This window comes from Poecile atricapillus, chromosome 1 (genome assembly GCF_030490865.1).
Source record: "Poecile atricapillus isolate bPoeAtr1 chromosome 1, bPoeAtr1.hap1, whole genome shotgun sequence".
Classification (NCBI taxonomy): Eukaryota; Metazoa; Chordata; class Aves; order Passeriformes; family Paridae; genus Poecile; species Poecile atricapillus.
Window position 1 is genome coordinate 128281510 of NC_081249.1, and position 16499 is coordinate 128298008.

At 45.8% G+C, this 16499-nt stretch overlaps 1 protein-coding gene across 1 annotated transcript; it reads left to right on the forward strand.

Moving 5' to 3' along the window:
• Positions 1-8656: 8656 nt before the first annotated feature.
• On the forward strand, positions 8657-14264 carry FGF3 (fibroblast growth factor 3). Its single transcript, XM_058846505.1, has 3 exons — positions 8657-8906; positions 10755-10858; positions 13932-14264. Exons 1-3 carry the CDS (start codon positions 8657-8659, stop codon positions 14262-14264), a joined length of 687 nt encoding a protein of 228 aa, XP_058702488.1.
• Positions 14265-16499: the final 2235 nt, after the last annotated feature.

Sequence of the window (16499 nt, forward strand, 5' to 3'; positions counted from 1 at the left end):
AACAGGCTAATAACCTTTGTTATTGTCCAGGAAAAAAAAAAACTCTTTTGTACACATTGCTCGGGGATTGTCTGTAATTAAAATGCTGTTGTTAGATCCAGGACCTGATTCTGCAAAAGTTTTACCCATGTGAGTAATTCTCCATTGCATGAATAGTCTTGTGGGGTTGCTCACGTGAATAAAGATTACTTCCATGACAAAGAGTTTGCAAGTTCAGGCATTACATAGGGGTAGGGACTGCAGGTGTGCCTGTGTGTGTGTTTGTGTTTGTGTGTCTGCTCAGAGGTGGGTGTCCTTCTTACTGGGCAAAGAATAGATTTTAATGAGTGACCTGAAAAAAAAAAAATAATAATGCTTTTGAAACCTCCACATTTGACAAAAGCCCATAATTCTCTATAACTGTTTGCATTCTGCTTCTGTAAAATTCGGGTGATTGTAGAACCCACTGTACTCTTTCAGTCCAGATGTTTGTCTGACAATAACTTCACTGATTTTTTTCAGAGGAGCCCTGTGAACCAAAACTGTCCAAAGAAATATCTTATAAAAATAGTCCAAAATTCCACTATTGAGGTTTGATACACGTATCAGTCTTTAAGGAGCAACATTGCACTCAGATGTAGCTGGAGCACAACCCCAGGGTCATCGTTCATAGATTAATGGACAAGGTGCTCCTGAGGCAAAGAGATGATGGTGCCCTGGACCTCAAGTGAGGGATCTGACTTCTTCACATTCCAATTTACACTTTTTCATAAAATAAAATATCAGAATGGGGCAGGAGGGAAAAATGTTCTTGGGATAGGAACCTCTACTTGTCTGTGCAAACAGTCAGTGGGTTTAGTGGTTAAGTGCTAGAATCAGAGGACAAGTGATTTCAGAAAATAAAATAAACCTGAAAGTTTCCACAGAGCCTTTTTTCCCTTTTTTTTTGCTTTGTTTTGTTTTGAGGTGGTCTATTAAGGCAAATGACTGGATTATCAAGGAGAGATTCACAGCAACAAACACCCTTTGGAGAAAGCAGTGCTCAGACTTAAAGACACAAATAAGTGCTTACTCTGCCTCCTGTAACTCACTAAAGAATGGATTCTGCAAGGTGCATCAATTCTTTTTAAATGAGCCACAGGAAAAACTCTGCTTTGTAGATACCTGCTGAAAAAAAGGCCTTAGTAAAGCTAAGGTGTCACATCTATAGGATGCAACTCATCTATAATGGGAGTCTCTGATTTTTTATTTTTTTTTCCCAGAAAAAATTCAACATTACTTACCAGTCAGCCATCCCACCTACAGGAGAGAAAGCAGATTTTACTTCCTAATGAGAAGAGCACCTGAAAGAGAATGGTGAAGAGGGATCAGATGTGGCAATGAGATTTAGAGACATAAAAAATAATATTGGTCATTAGATCCTAGTTTTGCTGAGCTGAGTTTATGAGCTTGTGTTACTCAATTCCAAGGAAAGAGAGATTACTGCCGAAGAGATACTGGGAAATATATCCACTGCAAATTCGCCTGTGGCTTCCAGCACATGTGGGATGTTGGCAGCACAAAGATTGCCCAGAGCTGACCCTTGTGTGCACACTGGGGCATCACCTGGAACGTGGGATCTAAGCACAGGTATCTGAGTCACAACACACAGCAGTGCTGCAACTGTGCACTGCAATTCCCAGGAAAGAAAATGCCCTGACCTCTTTTTTTGATGTGACAACATATCCCTGTGCCACCGAAAAGCCCTGTTCAGTGGGAAAATATTCTGTTGGGGTTAAAACCCACTAATTTAAACCAGAGCTTGCAAATAGACAGGAGATGGGTAGAGCCTGTGCCTTTGCAACACCAGCTTTGTCATGGGCAGCTCTCACAACTTGCATCTGCATCTTCCTTTTGAGGTATTTCAGGCATGTTTTATTTATTTTGGATATTTTTGCTAATTTGGGTCACCACTTCTATGATATTTTTCTTAGGACAGGAGAAATTGTAGAAGACTGTCTCAGATTAGAAAGTGCACTGAGGTAACACACTATTCAATTATTGAAACTCCCTCTTTATGTTACAGGTGAAAAATATACCTTCAGTTCTAGCAGCTCAGGCAGCTGAATTGGGTTGAAACAAGAGATCCAAATTGTCTTATCTACCCCATACTTTCTTAGATGCACTGTCTTAAGCACAGGATATCTAGAACACACTAATCAGTTGATTAGTACCCTAATTAATAGAACTGCTATGAAAAAAATACTTGTTAATTTCTGCAGAAGAGCACCAGAGGAACTGAGACCACACCTGCTAATGTGGGGTAACCAGTGGCAGGACAGGACGGAGGAATTCCTCCTTGTTGGCCTGGCTGGTTTTGAGGATTTAAGTAGTAGGACTTCTGTTTTCACAAAATTGGAAAGAAAGAAGAAGAAATGTAATATATGGGTTTTTTTCTCAGCAGTTTATTTCTTCTATGGAACTCCAGGTCTAGTAAGAGAGATTTTTAATCCCCTTGTGGGATTAAATGCCCACTGTGGGAAAGGTCTGTATTAAGTAGAGGCCACTTTCCTGCTGGCTTGGCTAAGCCCCAGAGTCTGGTCCCACATTCTCCTCAATTGTAGACCTTCTGGAGGGGAGCAAAATAACACTGATTCCATCTCAAGCCTCTGCAGGTGTGTCCTGAGTGCCTCCCACCTGCCCCACACTGGTGGAGCAGAGAGCTCATGGCTACTGTGTAAAACTCTGTATCCTGAGAGGCCTTAGGGACATGGGGTCGAGAGATAAACTCACATATTTGTACCAAGAACCCTCTGGAGTTATTCATCATTCCATTTTATTTCCCACCCAGGCTCTGATAGATAAATGCAGGGAGTACAAGAAGGAAAGATCCTTTTAGCTTGTTCCCTCTTTGTACCTTTCCCTTTCACCATTACTCCGTGGCATCTTAGTTTGTGTGGTTGAGGAACACACCTGGGATCATTCTCCTATGACAAATGCCTCACCCCTTCCCCTGTAGGAAAAGAGGAATTCTGCTGAAATTCATCTAAGATACTAACTTCGTGTTTCTGTTGTTTTCTACATCAGCTTTTTTTAGATTTGAAAACTGCATAACCTCTCCTTGCCTGTATTTCTCCTGATTCTTGGTCCTATTCCTTATCCCTTGAGACAGGAGGAACTTTAAGACATTTTGCATCGTGGTTTTCTTAGGACAACACATAACCATAGATGGGATTTTTGGGAAAACCCCAGGCATAGGATGCAAACCTTAATCTGGTCTTCCCAGCAAAGTTTAAATGCAACATTTGCTGACCTTCAGAGTGGAGTGGATCATTCCTGGCACCAGTGTTCTCTGCCCAGGGACAAAGGTCTATGCACACGCCATCTCCCTAAGACAGCCACTTCCAGGATTTATCCCTGGTGCTTGGGCACCCCATGCACAGACCTAGGCCTGACCCCTCTGCCTGTCATCTGATTTTGCAAAGTGTTGATCCAGCCACAGCTTGGAGAAAGAGAGAGATCTTTTATCTTCAGGTAACCCAATTCCCAAAGATTTGCAGGGCTGAGTGAGATTGTAACAAGCCCCTGATTGTGAAAGCAATGGGAGGATAAATTCTAAAAGTAGTAGGAGATTTATCTGAACAGCACATCCTTCAGGCACAAAGTGCAATTGGGTATGCAGTGGGTACCCATCCTGGGTATGGGTCAGATATTTCTCACAGGTACACCAGGCTCCTCTGTAAATCAGAAGAAACTCTTTGAAGCTTATTTCAAAAAAAGTGCTGTGTTACAAAAAAAAAAAAAAAAAGCGAGTAGAGTTTTTCCAAGAGCTCAGGCTATTAAGTGAGGATTGAGCTATCAAAGGTGTGAAGCAGGTATGCAAACAGTCTCCAGGTTATCACCAAATTACATTTCTATTGTTTTTGCACTCCTTTCTCCTCTTCTGGACTACCCTATGTTTCTCGTGTTTGGTTATTTTTGTGGCTGCAGTTTACAGTTCTGCATGAGTCTGAATATCCCTATTGTAGCCTGCTTTGAGCCTGCCACAGATCTGTCCAAGCCACGTGACAGTCATCTAAACCTCACCATCGCACATTTTTCTCTGTTACATTTCTTCTACTGTTTCCTTTGTGTCTTGTGTTGAAAAGGAGTAAGCAACCGAGGGTAAAATATGGGTTTTTTTCCTTTAATGTTGCTGAATTCATTGTTTAGAATATTTTCATTCAGCAAACCATTAAGAAATTATCAGAGCATGACAGAAAAATAATTTTTTTAGTGATAAGATTGGGCCTGATCCAAATTCATTGGCATTAAAGAAAAGGCTCTTAGTGAATTCCATGGACTTTGAATGAAGGATTAATCTCTTGGTCCTTAGACAGAGAAACTCTCACCAACTTTGGTAGGAATTTAGTAGGAGTAAGGAATTTAAACACTTGCATCTTGAAATATTAATAATGGCAACAATGACAACAATAATAACAAAAATAGGTCTCGATTATAGAATGTTTTAACCAAAATACAGAAGACTAAAACTTGTAAACTAATTTACTGTCTGAAGGGCAATATAGCAGTAGCTCACATAATATGTATAGAATCAGCTGTGTCATGCTAAAGACCTCAGATTGTTTGTTCATAAACGGCAAAAAGTTACTATAAAAGTGAAAAACATTTCATGTGAGTGGATAAAGGGAAAAATTATTTTGGAGCTTTTATGTGTTTAACATTTCTTTTAGAGCTTTCTCTCTATGTGCTTTCATTGGAAATTACCTATCTCTTCTTTTCCCCACCTGAAAAACAACCTGAACCTCAGAAGCTATTAATTTCCGCCTCGGAGCTTTCCTCCTCCACTCTGCCTCCATCCTGCTTTCTGGGAGCTACCAGCGTACAATACAATAAGCAGCATTGCCTGTCCCTATAGAGCAGGGTAACCTGATGCTGTGTGGTCTGGAAAGTCATTTAAACAAGATTATATTGTTCGCGGGGTGCAGAATAACCCCGCCAGGACAGCACAAAGAAAACAAAATATAGCCGAATTAAATCAATTGGATTTTAGGGGCTCTTCCCGGTATCAGCAGGTGTGAGGGGACTGCAGCAGGGAGGAAAGCTCCGCTCGGAAGATGCCATTAGCACATCGCAAACAAAACACCTCATCAGCACCGCTCCTGTTTTCTTTGGGACCTTCCCACGCTCCGCAGCCTAGCTGGGATAGATTTTTAATTGGAGAAAGAGAGGGATTTTTTTTTTTTTTTTTTCTTTTTTCCTGCTGGGGGCTCCACCCACCGGCTCGGTATTTATTGCTCTACAAATTGTAACTTCCTTCTCCTTCGAGTAACGGGCCGGTCGTAAATCAGAGCTGGGTGCGGAGGAGCAGCACATCCTGATTCACTGCCCCATCCCTGCAAGATGGGGGCTTGGAAAGTTTGTTACAGGTTGAAGTTGGCGCTTTCAACGTTTTGCCCTTTTTTTGTTTGTTTGTTTACGCCTAGGAAATACTTAAATAAAAATTGTATCTCCATAAAGATCTTAGACGTCCATATCCAAATATATATATATGCCTTCTCGGAGAGTAATTAGTATAGAGTACGAGTGCTTCACGTGTTTACAAGGATAAAATCCTCTGTCTCAAATACTCGCTTTTGCCCAATGGCTTCACAGGAGAAACGCTGGGTTTGTGGCTGAACTGAGAGAAGCCTTCGAAATACTCCGTTAGCAAAAGAATAACAGATCCCTACCGCGATACATTTAAAATCACACACTTCGAGCCAATTAGAAGATCATTATCAGCCGTAATTCTGATTTAGTTACGTACGGTCTAGAGCATCTTCTTCCCCCCATGTGAAGCGACAGGCTCGAACCGCTCTCTGATGATTACTTTGGGGCTACAAGGAGCTCTGGGGCATAATTAAAAATATTTCCAGAAAGATTCTGTAGACCACATCTGACGTCGCAGCCCCTGTTAGAATCAGACCACATCAAAGGGACCCTTTTTGTTTTCAAAAATGGTCACCAGACAAACTTAAAATATACAAGAGTGGGCTTATGTTTTATTGTAGAGATGTCTGAGTAGGGCGAAACGACTTCAGGCTGCTCGCTATTCAGCGCTGCGCCGAGAGAGACGAGGTAGTTACGGCCCTTTGATATTTCCGTGGGGGTCGGGTTCATTTCATTTGAAAGGAGGACCATTAATGATAGACCTGTAAGTGTTCCCCTCCCTAATAAGTAGAATCCACATCGCTGGGGAAGCCTGGCTGCGGCAGATGCCCAAGGCGGAAAGATTTGTGGCTGATGGCGCTAATTATGAAAATGTGATCAAGATGGAAACAATTTGAGCAAAAGTCATTAGCGTGTTACTCTTCCACCCACTGGTCTTTGGGGTTTATTATTGCGGTGGGGGGCGGGAGGAGGATCTTGAGGGGTTTTTTTCAGAGCACTAATGAAAATGCCCTGCGAATCCCGAACCGGAAAATGTCAGCTGCGCATCCACAGGGCGATGCACCAGGTTCGGGACAGAGCCGAGATTTGTTCTAAAGAGACCGCTGTAATTACTGTCAGTAATTGTGTTTTATCTTCCCTTCAAGCGGTGCCGGTGAAAGCATCTTTCAGGAGACTCGTGACACGTTAAGAGTTATTTTTCTGCTGCCACAGTTGTCTCGTAGCTCGTCAGAGGTTATGAGCCCCTCGGGAGACGATTTACGGAGCATCCCCGAGAGGAAGGTTTTCCAGGGAGGTTCTTCTTTTCTGAGGGACTGAAGGATTTGGCCTGCAAACACCCCCCAACCCCCCGCCCCCCATAAACTCCAAAACTTGGGTTCTGCGTGTTTAGGATTTACATATTTTCACTTGCATACACAGCTTTTTTAGCTTTCAATCAATACTCTGGAACCACTTGACTGCCTGGCAGTGGCATTGTAGGAGAACAGCAATAAAGAATTAATTGTACAAACATTTATCATCCCCAGATCAAGCTCTCCTTGTGAGGCTGGGGCTTAACTTGCGGAGAAGAAAAGGGGGAGGAAGGGTGGTAATGGCGGAGAGGGTGCTTGTGGGGTTTTTTATGTGTTTCCTTTTATTCCAGACGACTCTATAATGAAAATCCTTTTAACCTTGAAGAACTACTAAATATTAAGCACCAGCTTAAAACGGGGAGTAGCGTTCGAGACAGTTTCGTCCTTCTACCATTCCTTTCAGGAAAAGGTCGTACCCCTTCCCTTATTTTCCCGCTAGTAAAAGCTTCCCTTTTTAAAAGAAGTCCTTAACGTGTAAGAAAATCCTCCTGCTCTACATAGGAAGGTCTTTAAAAAAATTTATAGACCTCTTCATGTTCACCAGTTCCGGAAAAAAAAAAATTATATTGATCAAGGTCAAACGCTCGAATTGTGACGTGACTCACTTCAAAGGTGTATTTGTGTGCCCTTCAAGCACATTAATACTAATTATCTCTCAAACACTTCCCCAAAACTCCTACTGCCTGTTTCAGATGCAAATCTAATTAACGAGCTGCCTTTGAGGAGCACGCAGGGACAGCGTAATTCACGGAGCTGTTGAACCTTTTGCCTTCTTTTATATTTATTTATAGGTAGCTCCATCCTCTTTGGAAAGCGTAGGCAGTGGTGTGAAGCGCCAGGGTAACGAGGGCAGCTCCGCGCCAACTAATGAGACTTTCCAGGCACCGGAGTTAAGGAAAAGGATTAGCTACGACTTCTTGCAAATGCACTCAGGGATGTACATCATAACACTTGCCGGGCCTTGCTTTGCCTAAGTTAATTCGGGAAAGATTAGATCGTGAAAGCTCTATCTAAATAACGCCTATTAGTCGTAAGAGTGAGCTGATTGATTTAGGAATAACTGTTTGCTCTCCTCACTAGGGGCAGAGCGGGGGACACGCACACGCTGAGCAAATCCTGAGTGCGAGCCACGGGGATGTTTTCTCCCCCCATCGCCTCCCGGGGAGCCGGGACCCGCACCCCCTCCCTGGCTCCTTGCCTTTAACACGCGCACTCGCCAGAGCCAGCTCCCGAAGAGGTTCCCTTGGAGCATCATCCCCCCCTTCCCGCAGCGCGGGGGGCGGCGGCGCTCGGCGGAGGGTCCGCGGCTGCTCCGCGCTGCCGGCCCCCCGTGCGGGGGTGTGCAGTGTGCGCGGTGGCGGCAGGGAGAGAGAGAGAGAGAGAGATGCTGTGTAATTTTATCCACGCTGCACTCTGGGAGTTCACACGAGACTGATACCTTTTGCCTCCTCTGCTCTGTATCAATTGGTCGCAGATCAGGCTATTGTTGCAGGAAGCTCCTTTTATTTCTATGCTCCGTCGATCAACTATTTTCCTCACAGACTCCTGCCGAAATTCAGCGGCTCCCTCCCTCTCTCCCTCCCTCTCTCCTTCCTTGCCCCTCTGTCTCACGCATGCCGTCTGTCTATCTGGAAATCCAAGGAGAAGGCTGATCACGGCAGCTCCGTGTAACACAAACAGCTGGGACTCTTCGGCGGCCTTTGCCGATGTCTATTGATTTAAGTAAATCTGAGACAGATAAAAGGGCCAGATCGAGGCTGATAAAATCTTGCCGATGCTGCACGGCTCGAAGCAGCGTGCGCTCGGCATCTCCGGAGTGCTGCTAGCAAGACGGCTTTAATGGGACCCCTGGTGCCACTGGCTGCGAGCCTCGCTCTCCCCAGCAGACTAAGCGCTGAGGCCACCATGCCACAATGGTTATAATTTGGATCTTGTTCCTGACTCTGTTGCAGGAGCCGTGGTCCCCAGGGCGGGCCGCGGCCGTGCCCGAGGCCGCCGGAGCCGCCCCCCGGCCGCGCCGGGATGCGGGGGGACGCGGCGGCGTCTACGAGCACCTCGGGGGAGCGCCCCGGCGCAGGAAGCTCTACTGTGCCACCAAGTACCACCTCCAGATCCACCCCAGCGGCAGGATCAACGGCACCCTGGAGAAGAACAGCGCCTTCAGTGAGTACCGGGCTCACCTCGCCCCAGACAGCGGCCCCCGGGCCGGGCTGTGCGGAGATGGGAGCCCCTCGGCCGCATCACTCGCGCTCTGCCCCGGCCCGGCGGGCAGCGGGTCATGGACGGGGCGGACGGCGAGGTGGCGAAGCTGCTTCTGCCTCCGCCGCTGCCCCGCGCTGCCCACCGGGTCGGCTGTGGCTCCTCGGCGGGGACCGGGGGCATCCCCTGGGGTCGGGACTTTGGCCCCCTCCCCTCGCTGAGAGCCTCCCCGCCGGCTCCGCCGGACGCGCAGCTCCCCTGTCCCGGGGCTGGCGGGGACCCTCGGCGGGGCGGGGAACTCCCCAGCCGGCCCTGCGGGCTGCGGAGACCCGACCGCCGGCGGAGGGTCGCGATCCCCCCGGGACAGAAGGAGACCCCCAAACCCCAAGTTTCTCCGACGGGGACCGCGACCCTGCCCTGCTCAGCCCGCCCGAGCTGTCACTTAGCCGGGGGCCAGCCCTGCCCCAGCCCGGCCCGCTGGGCAGCCGGTGCCCGGCACCTCCCCGGGGCCGATCCCGGAGCCCTTGGCGGCTGCCCGCATGTCCCCCGTCCCGTCCCAGCTTGGCTCCCGCGGGGAGCTTGAACCACCGGCTAAATCACATCTGTCCCCTCTGACATGTGCTGGGCAGCGGCGGTAATTAAGATGAAAGCGGATATGTCAGGAGTGAGGGGGTTTGTGCGAGGGCGGCAGGAGGGAGGAGAGCGGGGCTCAGCACCGGGGGAGCCCCCGGCCTCCGCCCCGGCCCCGCCACCCCAGGATGCGTAAATCCCGCCTGGTGATGGCACACAGAGATAGGGAGACCTCAGGGATGTGTCTGAAGTCCATAAAGAAAAACCACTATTTCCTAGAGAACCCCCCCTCGCTGTCACAGCCCGGAGGAGGCATCCTTCAGCAGCGAACCGGTGCCTGATTCAAACCAGCTGTGCCAAACCCAGCCCAGCTCTCCCAGGCCAGCAATCCAGCTCTGCACAGGGAACAGGCCCTTGGCTCTGCCTTCAGGGTTTCCAAAAGGCAGCAGTGGGTTTCGGTGCCAGGGTCACCTCTTGCTTTCAAGCATTCACAGAAAGTACAGAGCCATCAGGCCATGGCTGGAGAATGGAGAACAGGGTTTGAGCGAGCCTGATGGAGAGCCATGCACATACAACAGCATCTTCTAAATCATTTGTGCCTTCATTAGTGTCCTGGCATCTTTGGCTGAACATTTGGGCAGGTATTGCGCCGGCCTTGCCTGTGACACTTCTCGTGTTGCAGGACCCCATATTGGACACCTGAAAATCTCCCTTTTAATTTGTCTCAAACAGTCATACAGTCCTTGTCTGGAGGGCTGCATTGACCTCCTAAATCTCAAGTCCTTTTCATGATTATGTACATGGCTCTAAAATGCAGCGGCCTTGCTCTGTTTCATCCTCTGGAGACCTCAGCAAGGGCTTTGTCCTGAAATGGGCGGCTTTGTGACTGGCTTCAATAAGTCAAGAGCTCTTGTGTTCCTAAGCATTAAAGAGGATTTAAAGTTTTTTTATACACATATAGGACTAAGTGAACCTCTAGTTCAGTGTCAGATCTTTTTCATTTTTGAAAGTGTTCAATCTCAATTAGGCGTCTCGGGGTTCATTGCCCACCTTGTCTTGAACAATTTCCACATCATCCTTGCTTTGTATTGTTTCAAATAATAATTTCATTCACATTATCGCCCTGATTCTTACGTGAGCAAATGGTAGCTGTGAGATCACACTCCTCAGGTAAGCAGCCATGTAAATGTATTTCAAAAAATTACACCTGAGCAAAAACACGTCTCCTAATTCTGTTTCTAGGTATTCTGGAAATAACTGCTGTGGATGTTGGAATCGTTGCCATCAAGGGCCTGTTCTCTGGCAGATACCTGGCCATGAACAAGAGGGGCAGGCTTTATGCATCAGTAAGTTTCACTGAAGCCTGGCACATGTCGGTCATTTCCTGTGGGGGGAACAGGTCTAGTGGGGAGCACTGATTTCTTATAAATCCGTATTTCTAGAGAAGAGTAACATTACAAGAGGCTTTTGCCTGGAATTCTCACAGGCAACCAATCCGTGTATTCTTAAAAGTGGGGAAAAAGCTGTGTTCTTACTTTCTTAGTGCCTGGACAGCCACAGGTACATGGAATGTCAGAATTGTCCAGAATTGGATGCTGGCAGAGACATGTCAGATAAAGAATGTCCACAAGTAACTGAGCATTGATGCTACAGGAAAACAGCCTCCTGATGGGAGTTTCTTTGCACAGAGCTTTTGGTTGGGCAATGGAAGAATTTACAGGTACTAAAAGGCAGGGCCATAGGAAGGAAAGCAAGAAGGAGGCACAAGAAGATATAGATGAAAATAAGCACCTTATTTTATTGCTTTGACCTAATTTTTTTCCTTCATCTGTGAGATAAAATCTGGGGTATGCTGATGTAAGTGGGAGCCTTGCCTTTTCAGCCCAGACAGTACTTCCCTTGAGTGAATAAAATACTCCAGCTTAGACTTCTTCACACTCAGGGACATACCAGGACACGTTTGTCAGCATGTACCATACACATTATCTCCCTACTTGAATTTCTTCCACTGTCTTTGATTACATCCCAGCAATCTTGTGATCTCACACTGCAGGGCAGTCAAACAGTGCAGTTTCCCCAGGAATCCTGGGGCATGGAAGCAGGTTTGAAGAGGGGAAATATGGCTGAGGTGAAATTGCTCCCTCCTAGAAGTCATTAGATGTAATTCTGTTGATTTGAGTAGCAGGACATAACCTTGAGCGATGTGATCTTTTGCCACGAGAACCCAGCCTAGGTGACACAACCAACTCTGTACTTCCCCAATTTGACCCACGTAACTCCAGCTTTTCAGGAGTGTTCTGACAATGTTTACAACCCAGTTTCTGTAACGTGTCTCACGTGATACTCACTGATTAAGGGGTGTGTGTGTAAAGATGAGGGTTCTTTGCTGCTGCAGAGAACCACACCACAAAAAATTTTGGCAAAGAAAAATGCAGCTGAAGAGGAATGAGGGCATGGTAGCTCTCCTTGCCAAAGTTAAGGCTGTCCAATTGTATTCTGGTTAATATTCTGATTGAAATAGGTTTGTTTTTTTTTAAATAATACCTTCTTCATCAGTTCACAACCAGCATCTGCCCCAAAGAAATTATTTGGAAGGATGATTTTTTCAAGTTCTTTCTCATCTTTCTCTTTCTTCTTTAGATTAGGGGTTTTTCTGTTCAGATTACTTAAACTGAATTAAAATAAGACTAAACAAATTCTGAGCAAAAAGCTCCTCTCCTAAAGTGCAGAAAGGCCAGGAGCAGGATAGCTCTGAGACTTCTTTTCTCCTGGACTTCCCTTTCTGGTTCAAGGCGCATCAGGCCATCCGAAAGTTTGTTCACTTGTCTCATGACAAAGAATATCAGGCATGGAAGGTTTCTGTATAACTTGAAAAGATAATTTGTCCCCTTCCAGCTCAAGTTTGAGAGAGACTGTTTCAGACTTGTTTCAGAGCTGGAGGGACAACCCAGGGAAAGCTATTCCACTCCAGCTTTTTTCACAGGAGCAGGAAGGGGTGAAGTCTCAGCTCAGGAGAAACTTCCTGTCTTTGCTTGCCTGTCCAACAACTTTCCTGGTATCACTGGCCCAAGACCCTTTGCAAGGCCCCTGTTACAAAACTCTGACTAATTCAGTGATAATTATCCAGGGACCATTTTATGAAATCATATTGGAATAACTCCATTATCCCTCAGTTCACCAACTTTCCCATGTTCACCAAGTTTCCCACGTTTTGCCTGCAGAATTCCTTTGTGCCCTCAGCAGATTGTAATAATCCTCTCAATTTTTCCTGTGTGATAAACCCTCCCCAGCCAGAAGGGAGGCAGGCAGCAGGACAAATCCACCTACATCTGGTGGCTGCATGGGCTCCAGCACTACAGCATCTGAAACCCTTGTCCTCGCAAGCAAGGGCGCTTCCGTTTCACAGCTGGGAAGCCGGGACATGTGGAGTCTTTTAAAGTCTTCTTAAATGCCCATCAGTGTTTCTGGGGAGCGAACAGCATTAAAGACATGCTGTTTGTGGGGTCTAGGCCACCTAGGTCTAGGTTTCTGGCCCCAGCCTGGTTACCTGTGCCCTTTCCACAGCCTCTAAACAATGGAAAATAAAGACCCATGGGGAAGTTCCCTTCTGCCTCCGTGCTTCACACATATTAGATCCTGAAATCTTAGTCCCACAAGTGGGACAAGGATGGGTTTGGAGTTAAGGAAAGGTGGACTGTGTGGGAGGTCCTTCATCTGTGCTGTTCTCCTGCTCCCAAGAAGGGGGAAGGAGTTCCTTGTGCCAGGCTTCTGCAAAGATATCTCTCAGTCAAGGAGCAGGTGAAAAGGAGCAATTTTGGACAGACCATGTGAAATGTGACCAACTGGGACAGGTGCATATTGTGCCTTAACAGTTTGTGATAAAGGAACAGCCTGTCATTTTGGAGGAGTTCACTGGAAGGCAGAGTGTGTTTTCACTATGCTGACAAAGAAGCTCCATAAAGGTGTGGTTTACTGCTCAAATATCCATTCTGAACTGGATGCAACAGACTACATGTGTATCCAATGACTAATATACCAACTGAAAAGACATATTTTACATTCTACTGTAGGATTTTAACTTTTCAATTGACAGCAAAGGTTGATAGGCATCAATTAAATAATCTAGTTCACAGCTGCATTAAATTTATAAGCAAAAAAATTACAGCTGAACAATCAGCAGAGCTATTCACTCCTATTCGCATGCCATCTTTTTGTTTTCAGTTTGGTCTGGGGCCTCTTCTTGGGGTCTCTGATGCACAGTGTGCTCACACTGCTGACTGGAGCACCTTGTTCAGGCTCAGCGCTTCCCTCCTGCCTTTTGTAGCACCAGCCTGAGGTTTTCTTACCAAGTGTGTTGCTGTCCTTGTCCTAAAACTGGGGAGAGCATGGCTTAAGATTTTTTTCATGTTCTCTTTCTAGGAGAACTACAACTCTGAGTGTGAGTTTGTGGAGAGGATCCATGAGCTGGGTTACAACACCTACGCCTCCCGTCTGTACCGGACTGTCCCCGGCAGGGCCAGCACCAAGCGCAAAGCCAGCGCTGAGAGACTCTGGTACGTCTCAATCAATGGCAAAGGACGACCCAGGAGGGGATTTAAAACCCGCAGGACACAGAAATCCTCTCTCTTTCTGCCCAGAGTGCTGGATAACAAAGACCATGAGATGGTCCGGCAGTTCCACACAAACACAAAATACCGGGAGAGTCTCCTGAAGGCCCCGAGCAAGAATCAGCGCAGAAGGAGAGGACACTGACGGGGTGGGGGGAGGCCATGTTGGGGGTGGAAGGGACTGAGAGCCTTCAAAATGCTACTAAGAAAACTAACAGCTGTGATTGTATGAGAGGCATTAACATGGATGGGTTTTATACGCTGTGTAATAGAACCAAAAACCACGTTGCTTCCTTTTAGCTATTGTAGAATTGTTACCTGTGGGGAAAGAGATGGTACATAAACTTTGGCACATTCAAAGGTAAATTAGGTGGATATAATAATTTTGTCATCAACTTTCATGTTTCCTTTTCTTAAAAAAAATCAAGTATTTTCATTCTAACTTGCCATAGGCTATTATCTCAGTGATGCTGCCCTCCCAGACCACATGGATATTTAACACTTACCAAATTTATGTCCACAGAGAAGGTATAGCCCTTTCACGGCTCCTCTGACCATAAGAGGCTACATTCTTATTTTTACATAATACAGGAGTTAGAAAACTGGTGTTTGTTTCTTTTAATTTACATATATTTATTTTTATTTTATGACCAGCCATTATCAATTATACTTTTTCCAAGACTGTCCAAGAAAAGCAAGATTGTCAGCTACTTCAAACACTTCAATAGATTTACACATTACCAGATTATCCTTGATTTTGTTAAACTAAAACCCTGAGATGCCCGACCTTGTCATTTAAATAAATGAATGGTGGTAAAGTGGCATTTGCATTGGTCAGGCTTTGGCAGTATAAATCTGTTTATCATCAGATGAATCTTCTCTTAGAATAGGACTCAAATGTGATGTGAAAGAGAATAGGTTTGGCTTGGATATTGGGAAGGAATTGTTCCCTGTGCCCTGGCACATGTTGCCCAGAGAAGCTGGGGCTGCTCCATGCCTGGAAGTGTCCAAGGCCAGGCTGGGATACTGGAAGGTGTCTCTGCTCATGGCAGGGAGTGGAATGGGACGAGATTTAAGGTCCCTTCTAACCTAAACCATCCCATGCTTCTATGATTTTTCTGCTGTGATTCTGGAAGTTAACTTCTGCAAAACTGAGGGGAGTGCCCATCACAGATTCAATTCTGAGCAAGGGGTTAAGCTTAAATATTTTTTTTGGCAGCCAGGAGATGACAGAGTAGTACAAAGTTCAAGATGTGCTTGACAAGCACAAATAATGGTCATTTCAGTGAGGTTCGGCCTTGTGCTCTTCATTGCCCAGAATTAGGCCCTGATAGTGGAGAGCTGGAGAAAAGAAAGACTGCACTCAAATAAACGCTCCATCTGAATTTAACAGAAGATCTGTAAGTTAAATCTGACATTACATAGAAACAGACAGGTGTGAATCCCGTTCCTGATCATATTGAGAAAAAAGGTCTTGTGGGCTGCTTTTGAATATGCCCATTTAAATGTGCTTATTTAAAACTAGGTAATGAAAAATCTTCCATTCATCAGGAGGTGAAATCTGTGAGAGAGAGAAGTAAGATGAGTTCACAGAATGAGGTGACCAAGCCTAGGTTTAGCACTGCTTACATCCCTATAAAGGTAAAACCTACCTAGAAAGGTGTCTTTATACCAAATATGTGCTACCAAATCTGTTCCATTCCTTCCACCCTCGTATCTTTTCTGTAATATTCTAACAAAGGAGGAAACTGTTTCAATAAGAAAATCAAGGTTCCTTGATCTCCCTTCTTCTTTATACTGAAATAATGTAAAAAGACCCTTAAATGACATACATTAAATAATGGTGCACACAGAATAGACCTAGGTTTAAAGAAGAGTACAGAAAACCATGACCCATGTTCCCAAATTTTCCTGCTTTTACAAAATAACCAAAAATAGTGATGGGATCTTCACAGAATTAATCAGGCAGCCTCATGTCAGGAGCCACTGTGCAAAAAGGAAACAGGCTGAAAAAGAAACAAGAATTCAGGTTTTCTGTTTGTTCGCTGTCCTGTCAACAAGACAGGGCCCAAACTGTTGCAGGATCCAAGGTGTCTTCTGAAGGTTGGTTGTAATAGGGAAGAAAATAAGTTTTGCCTCCTGGGCATCAGGGCTGTTTTGGGGACACCAGCTCCCCTATCTCATTTCCAAGTTTCACTTCCCAGTAGGGGTGGGAAATGACTGGACAGGAAAGGGGGATGCAAGGAGCTCTCCCAGCTCTCTAGCTCCAGGAACAAAATGCAAGGGAAAGAATTTGTCAGCAAGCCCAACTGGCAAGGTAAGATCACATACAGCTGAAGGTTGAGAGAGACGGTTTCCCTCATGTCTGATTTCTAAATAA